Source organism: Manduca sexta, unplaced genomic scaffold (genome assembly GCF_014839805.1).
Source record: "Manduca sexta isolate Smith_Timp_Sample1 unplaced genomic scaffold, JHU_Msex_v1.0 HiC_scaffold_2263, whole genome shotgun sequence".
Classification (NCBI taxonomy): Eukaryota; Metazoa; Arthropoda; class Insecta; order Lepidoptera; family Sphingidae; genus Manduca; species Manduca sexta.
This window is the reverse complement of record NW_023593210.1, coordinates 1-10,039: the sequence shown is the minus strand read 5'-3', so window position 1 is coordinate 10,039 and position 10,039 is coordinate 1. Positions and strand designations below refer to the sequence as shown.

Below are 10,039 nucleotides of genomic sequence, written 5' to 3'. Positions count from 1 at the left end.
TCCCCTATTATGTTACGAAAAGTACCGGAAAGTCGCTAAAATACATTTGTTATCGCCTATTGTTTTTATCAAGTTTGCGGTAATCCATATCTAAAGTCTACAGTGGCGAAGGGTGAAATTTTTCAAAAGGTAACCCGGTGTAAAAAAATTGGCGTCAGTTAAGATAACGGGGGCAATTTATCGGAAAACAAAAACTAAGACAACGGGTTAGTCTTGATTCGAAATTAACAAACGTTAACATATCTACTAAATTACCTCTTACGCGTAAATAACTGAAACATTTATAAAATCGAACAAAAAACGTAGATAATTATTCTTCTTCCATTAATCACAAATATAACTACTTACTTATTAATTTGTTATAACAGCAACAAAAGTAAGTATTAAAATTATAACCACACTACCTACCCATAAGTATCTGTTTATTTTCAAAATAAAACTGTAAATGTAATAGAAATAGGTATCACGATCGCCAAACAGACCAACAGTTTAAGTATGATAAACTTATACAGGATCATTTCGACATTGCGTTACTAAATGAAACCACAGGTTCGTGGTGATCTCTGCTAACACCGTGCAAAATATTATTCATAAGTAACGAATATTTACGTCAATAATCCCGATTTTAAATTTATGGTTTTTTGATCACGCTGTCTCTCAGCGCGCTTAACTGAAGTGAATGAACTACGTCACAGCTGATGATATTATTACCGAACCTATAGGGTTCAGAAGGTCAGCTCACAAATGAACTCCCAATACGTTCACTGACTTGGTTGCAGCAGTTCATTGAGTCAATAATTAATTACTACAAAAATATTTCGTCAATTATAAACGTTATTTTCGTTAATAAAATAGTTTTCTTACCAAAAAAATTACCTACATAATTATTAAAGTTACAAGATTTAAATCTATTGGTATCGTATCTTTTGTAGATTTTACATGATATTCCGACATGTATTTTAATTCCAACATTAATATTTCGGTTTATCATAATATCTAAAAGAAGACTACGTAGACATTACCGAACGTCATATTATGCTTTCTGTACCATTTCTTTGCTAGATAGACACTATGGCAACGCGTCCGAGTCTTTGACCGAGTCCGAAGAGCGCGCGATTATTCAATACAATAGTCGTACTCTTTCTCGCCTAAACTCGCAGTGTTGTCAGTATAAACATTTTAACAAAAATGCTTCCTAAAACGACACAGCATTTCAAAAATTCTATTAGATTTTTTTTATTACATGATGTTCTAACAGATTTAACACACAATTGTATTACAAAATAAAATAAGTAATAATTTATGATGAAATGATTAATGAAAAGTCTACCTAATTAAAATAATACACAGGAATATTTTAGTATTTTTGAAACATTATTTTAAGTAATAAAGTATAATAGAGATTTTGGATTCAATCATTCATTTTCAATAGGCATACAGGGTATAAAATAAACAAGATATTGCACAATAAGGTAATAATAAAAAGTTTGGTAACACTGCGAGGGCACGTGTTAGTTGTAAAACTCTGGCTCGTCAAATATCGTGTACCTCCAGACTAGGGTTGCCAGGGTCAATTTGTTTAAAATCAAGAAGGTAAAACAAATCGAGATTTAGTGTTGTAGATCGGGACATAAAAAGCAAGTTTTTTTTAAATTTAAGTTTTATGTATTGCGTTTTACAAAAATATCACTGCCAAGTCATGCTAAAGTTGTGTTTTAATTTGGATGTCTGTTTTAACATCAAAGCACAGATCGCCGGGTAGTCGCATCTCTAAGCAAGAGAATAAAACAAAACTGTACCACCTTCAGCGCTAGTGAGATGATACGTGCTATTTTGATTGCATTGTCGCACTCAACACAGTGATGAATGCGTAGTTTATTTTTTCATAATACTTAATGGTTTTAATAATTTTATTGGTGCAAAACGGGTCACGTCCCCAGAATTCTGAAAATCGGGACATCCCGCGCAAATCGGGACATCAGGCAACTCCAGATCCTTGCCGCTACTTTGTGGAATTCGCTAAACTCGTGTGTCGTGTGTTGGTCGGTCAAGCACAAACAAATTTAAAGTAGTCCCCTAAATGCGACCTTAACGTGTGTAAAATAGAGTCTATTTTTAAAATATTTTTGTCATTTTAAATATTTTACGATCGCGAAGTTGCATCGTTGACGCGTACGCGAAACTGAACTAATCACAATCTATTGATTATGTTTCTATCGGAGGCTGTCATTACGATTTTAATGTGGATTTATGAATTTGCGATAGGTACTGAATGGAAAAATCCAATATCATTTTGTCCGACCCGGGATTCGATCCCGTGACCTTAGCAAAGCATCCGTACTATAATACAACTGCGGCACCGAGGTAGTCACAAATTAACTGTATTAATAATACTTTGAAGTATGAAACAACTTTTAAAGGAACAAGCAATCTACTAAACATCATTAGGTATTGGTAAACGCATTTACTTTTTTGAAAACATGTTAAAATACCTATTGGGGATGCCGCGCCGCGCCGTGACGTATCCCGTCGCTCGACATTTTTACCTCAAACTATCACATTACCTAATTATTATCAAGATTGTAACTTCATTATTAATTGTTCGTGTGAATTGCCAGTCTTGCAGAATGATATTTTATTGTTATGAGTGTTATAAATCTAACCGTTGAACGTATTTATTATACCTATTTATCTACTAAAATGGATGAACTACCTACATTAGAATGTGTGTGTTTTGATTTAAAAGAATGAAACCACTTTAAAATTACGGAAATCATGTGTTATGTGTACCTAACTTATGCAGTTGTGGTTGTTTGATTAGTGTCATTTGCTTATGATGATAGTTTGAGCATAGAAAATATGGTTCTAATGAAATGTGATGATTAGTGCGTGATGTTTATGCTGGCGTTGGATGTCCACCTGCAAGGTGGACAGACGACTTGATAAACGTCGCGGGAACACATTGGATGCAGGCAGCTTTCGACAGGTCCGTCTGGAAATCTTTAGGAGAGGCCTATGTTCAACACTGGACTTTATGTGGCTGATGATGATAATGATGTTTAGGTATGTGTCTTTTTGTAACGTCGGCGTAGCGTCGTCGCTGCTGGTCTAATTGTTGATTGAGTGATGTGGCACGACACAAAATCCTAGGTAGTTAAAGCGCCGACATCAGCTGTTTCGGTTGCAGGTGCGGGCGCGGTGCGACGAACTACCCTTGCGCTCCGAGTGTGCATCACTCGTTCGTGTGCGTGAGCATAATATTATCAATGACTGAGTGCGATGTTGCCGCTCCGACGAATTCTAGTATAGTAGTAGTGGCAAAAGGTGTGTAAAAATAAAATGACTATTTGAATATTTATTTTGTTTGAAAATTTTACTTTTTTGTTTTGACCTTAGGTTAGAGTAACTTATAGTAAACTGCTTCTTTCAAGATGACTTTCTCGCAGTTAAATTTAAGTCTAGGGTTACAAAATGACCCTGTATAATTATCAATTTAAATTATAATCAAGAAAGATTATTCGTTAACTATAGCTTGTATCGTGGCGCTATTTTAAATTCAGTAAAATATAATATTTATTTTCTTCTAACAAACATTTTGTGTCTAAAATCAAAAACTTTCAGATCTACTTCAAATATTTTACCATCTAAATAGTAATATGTGAAATCAACGACTAATAATATACTTACGTAAAGGTAGACATTAAACTGATCACAGGTAGTTATTTCCATTATAATATACATTTATTTTTATAGTTTATAAATAAACAAAGCGCTGGTAACTAAATATCACATAACTATAAAAAAAAAAAATTGATTTGACAATTTACAAACACCGAAACTTGGTAGCATAATAAATTATGACGTTTGATGGACATAAAAAGTGACAACTATACATAGTCGGTTAACGTGAAGCCGAACTGGCTCGGGTTCCCTTTGCCCATATCTTCCGCACGATTCCGACAAACACTAGCATAGAAAGTCATAGAAAGTGCTGCCATCTATATTAAAAAACATAGGTAGGTAGGCAAAAGTAGGTAACTACTTGCGAGTCGCGCGCGTCGCTCAATGAAATTATCTAGACCTGTAACATTTGGAATGGGCATTTTCTTTAAATTTGTTTGCGTCGTGATGTAGCTATTAACGAATCATTTGCTGGATTCATGTTTGGCCGTTTACTAAATATGACTCCCTGTTTCGTCACAAATGAAAAGTTTTTATTGCTTAATGCATCCAAGTTTTGTATGGTATTTCTCATTTCCTTAATGTTTTGGAAAATTGTAATATTCGATCACACTTAGCAACTAACTAACAAAATCTACTTTTTTTAAACTCCTACAACTGATAAGCACAATAAATAAATATATAATAAATAATATAAAGTAGGTTTACTTTAGTAAAAGCTGACTAAACCAAATAATTAAAAAAAAATCGTTATGTATCTATTTCATTCTTCTTTCATAAAAAATACAACTTGGCGTTCATAGATAATTAATTGACTAATGGAATTAAATAAACCCAATCCACATTTTTTATAAACCGAAATTTGCAACGCTCGTCGCTCGTAGTCAAAGGAAGACGAGCGCGGCGACGCAACGCGCCTTTGGGCCGATTGCCTGGCGCAGCGAGGTCATTGCACGCAAAAACAGCTGATCGGAGGCGCATACGCATTACGCACATTTTATCTTTTCCATGTATACATTTCTTTAATTATAAAAATAGTTTTTCTTTTTGTTATTTCAATGAAAGTAAGGTTGTGTTAGTAAATAATATCGAGTTTATTGCGTTATCACCGAAAAAAAAAACAAAAATTCATGAAAAGTCCGACGAAAAATTCGAACGTTGGGGGTTACAGAATTTTGTACATAGTATTATACTGTATATTATAATGTTAAATGCTGTAATATTGAATTTTGTACCTGGTATAAGTTTTCGGTAGGCTGTCTTTTACACCCTTTAAACTTGTTTTAACATACCATAAGTGCAACTTTGTTCGCCTATACAATTAAATAAAGCATTCTATAGTATTTATTTATAGCACTCTTTGACCGACTTCAAAAAAGGAGGAGGCTATCAACTCGACTTGCATATATTTTTTTAATGTTTGTTACTTTAGAACTCGCTTATTTATGTACCGATTTGGAGAATTATTTTATTATTCGAAAGAATATATTTTCAGATTGGTCCCATAAAATTGGTTTTCAGAATCAAATCAGTACCTTGGTTTTAAAATAAAAAACGAATATTAATGTCGTCCAAGTAAAGCAAATTTTACTTTCTTGTGACGTTTTTAGTTATGTTTTTGCGTTGGGTTTGGTTGAGTGTACATCTTACATACTTATACATATAGCATAACACCATTTCCCATTTTGTCATTAAAGAAACGAATCTAAAATGGCGGCGCTTATCATGTTCTCTCGTTTGCACACTAGTACTTACCGTCAATATTCATTACTCACTCACGCGCGCATCGTAGTTAGAAAAATAATAAGTCTCGATATGCTTTCACGCTGTCTTGACGCCTTCCCTGTTTTTTGTTACGAATTCGTTGTTAAAATTTTCTGTTATTTTTCCATTATGACTTATTTATTGTTGTTGTTGAGTTTTGTTAAGTTTAAATGAAGAAATGCTGGGAGAGTGCCCCTACCATTTGTGATTCTGGTAAAGGACCGTCTCATAAGCAGTATTAATGAATTAGTAAATGTAGTATTTATTAATAATAATTGTAATGATTGAATGCTAATTAAATATTATTAATTTAAAAAAACTAGACCTGAAATTTTAAAATATGTTAATTGTACTGGCTGTCAACGTAAGAAAATAAATAAATAAAACGTAAATACAAGACGCCATTTAAGATTCATTTCTTTCATGCATCGGCTTATTTCTTTGTTACTTGTATTTCTGATACTTTTATGAGGTGTTGGGTACATCTTTGCCTATTACACCTCAAACACTGCAGCAGCTCACTGAGGCGTGATTGAAGAATGGGACGGAATTTCACAAGAAGAAAAATATTCGATGGATCATACCTACAAACCATGCTTTGTCTTTGTTAAGCTGTGATTCTGGCTTACGAGGGCCACACAGGTTACTAAAAGTCGCTAAAGATACAATATAAGAAATATCTTTTTCAATCACCAATTAGTGGTATCGCCAATAATATAATGTTTTTAAATAAAATAGTAAAATACAAATTGAGCTTTTTATTGTGTTATTGCAGTAATTTAAAAAAGTTAACAAACTATATTTTTTTATTAATTTTGAACCTAGTTGTAGTACATATTATAGAAAGGACAAAATCATGTTCCGTTAATTGTTTTGAGCAATATAATTAAATAAAAACCGCGATAAAAAAGGTGTAATTTCGATTTCTACCAGTCGCGCAAACAAGAAATTACTATTGTGTTATTGAAATTTCAAAGCGTACTATATTTTTTTTTCTAAAATTCTTCGTAAAATACAACTTTTTCTAGAATATGGTACGATCTTCTAAAAATAAAGTTGGCAACACTGCCGCCGAGGCATAGGTCGTCGCTCGGTAGCTGTGCGGAACGTTTGATGCAATTTGAATTTGCAATAATTCAATGAAAAGGGCTATTTTTATAATAAATGATTTTAAGTATGAATGTTATAATTTTATTTTATTTATTTAGTTATATATTTAGGTTCTTTAGCGAACAACATTTGAAAAATGTCTCGTTGGTTAGAAAAGAAAAAACGATAAAATCGGAATATTTTGATACCAATAAAATCTATAAAGAACTTAGGAATGCACTTAGACCGCAGACTTACATGTAAGACGCACATTGAAACAAAGTGAGATGAAATCAATCTAAAGTACAAAGGCTTGTACTGGCTGCTGAATAGAAACTCAAAACTAGCAATAGACAATAAAATCCTCATCTACAAAACAATCTTAAAGCCCATTTGGCCATATGGCTTACAGCTCTGGGGTTGTGCTAATAATTCCAATGTGTTGATAATGCAAAGGGTGCAAAACTTTATCCTGAAGCGAATCTCAAATGCACCATGGTTTATTACAACAAATGAAGTCCTTGAAATTCTCAACATACCACTAGTGAAAAATGAAATAATGTTATGCAGTGCTAAATACAAAGTACGACTACAAAAGCACCCCAACCAACTCGCGGGTCAACTCATCATACCCGAAAGCATACGTCGGCTAAAAAAGCAGCGCGACATCTTTGATAAGGATAACCAGTAAAACTTAAACATTCCCAAGAAAGCGCTTACTTCATTGGGATTAGCGCCCTATATTCCTCCGACTCTAACATCTCATCTGCTCATAGTCAAAAGGACTGATCGCATGATAAATAATAAAAAATAAAATAAAAAAAAAACTGAATTTCGATATTGATACATAATACAGTCGAAAATATGAGTCAATGTCATTAAAATAAAATCAGATTACTGGTAGATACCAGAGAGATCTCTGTAAGACTTCTGCCTTCTGCCAGCCAGGAACAGTAACAATTCCATGTCCAGATTACTGACATAAGCTTTTAAGTGGGATCCTAATAAGTAACTTTGCGGTTAGAACCGAACAGTAAAATAAATAAATAATATTATACATAGGTACCTACTTCAATTGCAATAATTTACGGCGGAGGAGGACTAAACAAACACACCATATGTACCTCTAACTATTTATTAATTATTAATTATAACTATTACATGACTAAAATTCACACAACTATGCTTATTGCGCATTTACAAACCAAATACGAGCTTGTGAAATACATTCTTTGAAAGTAATTTGTTTAATAGGTGAAACTATCATAAATAATATAATGTACTAAATTTAGATTTGGCCATATCATTTCATGCAGGGTCCGGTGGTGCAATGGCAGGACAAAGAGCTATCACAAACAGTTCCTTGCAAATCATATCATTAAAAATAGTATCGATTCAGGAAGTGGGTAATGCTGGTTTGCCACACTACATCGACTTGATAATAATAGAATTCTGGCGATACTGGTATGGGATGTTATTATCAAATTATTGCGATAGCGATATTTTGTAGTGTGCGTTTATGATTATTTCCATTAGACATTGGATACGCCACAGATGAACGAGAATAGTTGGTCGTCGTTTGAGTATGTATCGGTGTTGATTATTTGTCGACGCGGTCGGTGGTGCGGGCGGAGTCTCCGGCGGCGGGTGCGGTGTGTGCGGGTGCGGTGTCCGCGGCGTCCTCGGCGTCGTGCAGCGCGGCCGCGAGCTCCTCGTCGTCGTCCTTGCCGTACAGCTCGGGGTACTGCGACATGCACTGCTGCATCACGCTGAACTCTCGTAACAGTCGCTGCCTTTCGGATCCGCCTCACTGAATACATTCAAATCACATGTGAATAAATAATTACCGCTGAAGAATTCAGGATTATAATATTAAAACGAAGCAAATATTATTAACATTGGCAATAAAAAATATAGGTATTTACAAAATATTGTCTTTATAACAACCTCTAGCACTCGTGTCATGTCACCATTATCAAAAACGACAGGTTTTTTTATTTTTACATACCAAAGTATAAAAATTTTGTATAACAATTTTTATAAGTAACTCGATCTTTTCTTTTGTGAAGTGGCTGTTATAATATATACTATTACTAGTTCACACAATAATTAAATTTCTGCTGTTTTTTGTTTTCTTCTTAATTGAAGTATATTACTAGTGGTAAGGCTCTCATATCCGTCCGCCTAGGTAGGTACCACCGCAATGTCTATTTCTGCCGCCAAGCAGCAGTGTGTAGTCACTGTTGCGTTCCCGTTTGAAGGACATTGTAGCCAGTGAAACTACTGGACAAAATAAGACTTAACATCTCATGTCTCAGGATGGCGATTGCAGTGGAATACCAAACAATATACAATAGAATCAATAGTAATTCAAGATTTTGGATGGTGTTTCTACTGTTTATGAGCAGTCGAATCACTTACCATCAGGCGAATGGCAAGCTCGTCTTGTCATTTAAAGCAATAACAAAATATATATTTCGATAGAATACGGTTTTGATTACATTATGAATTGGTTTAACACTCAATTATAATAGGTAATAGGTATGTAGTACCTGTAGTGGAAGCAGGAGAATGCGTCTCGGAACTGTTGTCCGCAGGGTCCGGTGGACATGCCGCCAAGGCACGGACAGCCCCAGTTGATGGAGCCGTCGGGCAGGATGAGGCCGGGCGCGGGGCTCGGGCAGGCTCGGCGCGGCGAGCTCCTCGCGCGGCGCCACCAGCACCACGTGCCGCGCGCCCTCCTCGCCGCCCGCGCCCAGCGACAACACCGCACGCGACGACATCGCCTGTTCACAACACCATGTAATGTAACAAGACTGCAGCAATGATACACGCTTGCTTTTTCATTACAATCACTCATGTGGAAAACAATAAAGGAAAGCAAAAAGTTTGCTATTCTGTTTCTAAAGCCCTGTAATATTATCTCTTTATAAGTTGTAGATGGTGCTAGATGTCATGAGTAGTGGTGGTGCTTATTTGTTAAACAATAGAATTAAAATATTGTTATAAAAGTATTCAGTACTATATTTAAGAAAATCTATGGTAGGGTTCTACATACATCCCAGTTTTAACAAAATTATATATCAGCTAACAGCTAATAATATGAACTTGTAAGCATAGACAATATGTATGGTGGCCTATTTACATACTGTATAATAATATCCTTGTTTAAATATCATGAAGTATAATCACAATCTTGCCACCTTCTATTTCATAATAATTTACCCATACATTAAAAAGGTAAAATTTGTTTAGAATAAGTATATAAGTCGAAAATTTGAAAATACTATGATTCTAAAAATTCTTTTACCAATAGGTTGCTACTTTAACAATTATATTATTATTATACCAGAAACATGCTATGAGCATTTTTTTTTTTGATAATTATAACAATGTTGTTTGACTGTTTGGTTAAAACTGTATCTGCTGAGATAGTGACAACATAAGGTGTTTAAACCACCAGTGGCCCAAGTGAATGTCTTCTGTTCTAGGATCAGCCTGTGTT

At 34.6% G+C, this 10,039-nt stretch overlaps 1 protein-coding gene across 1 annotated transcript; it reads right to left on the bottom strand.

The window, feature by feature from the left end:
- Positions 1 to 7,955: 7,955 nt before the first annotated feature.
- Positions 7,956 to 10,016, bottom strand: LOC119192028 (mitochondrial intermembrane space import and assembly protein 40-like). Its single transcript, XM_037445880.1, is given in 5 exon segments — positions 7,956 to 8,310; positions 8,313 to 8,344; positions 9,087 to 9,215; positions 9,217 to 9,320; positions 9,995 to 10,016. Coding segments are annotated over 4 exon segments (438 nt in total). The 5' UTR covers positions 9,318 to 9,320; positions 9,995 to 10,016; the 3' UTR covers positions 7,956 to 8,134.
- Between the last annotated feature and the right edge of the window lie 23 nt (positions 10,017 to 10,039).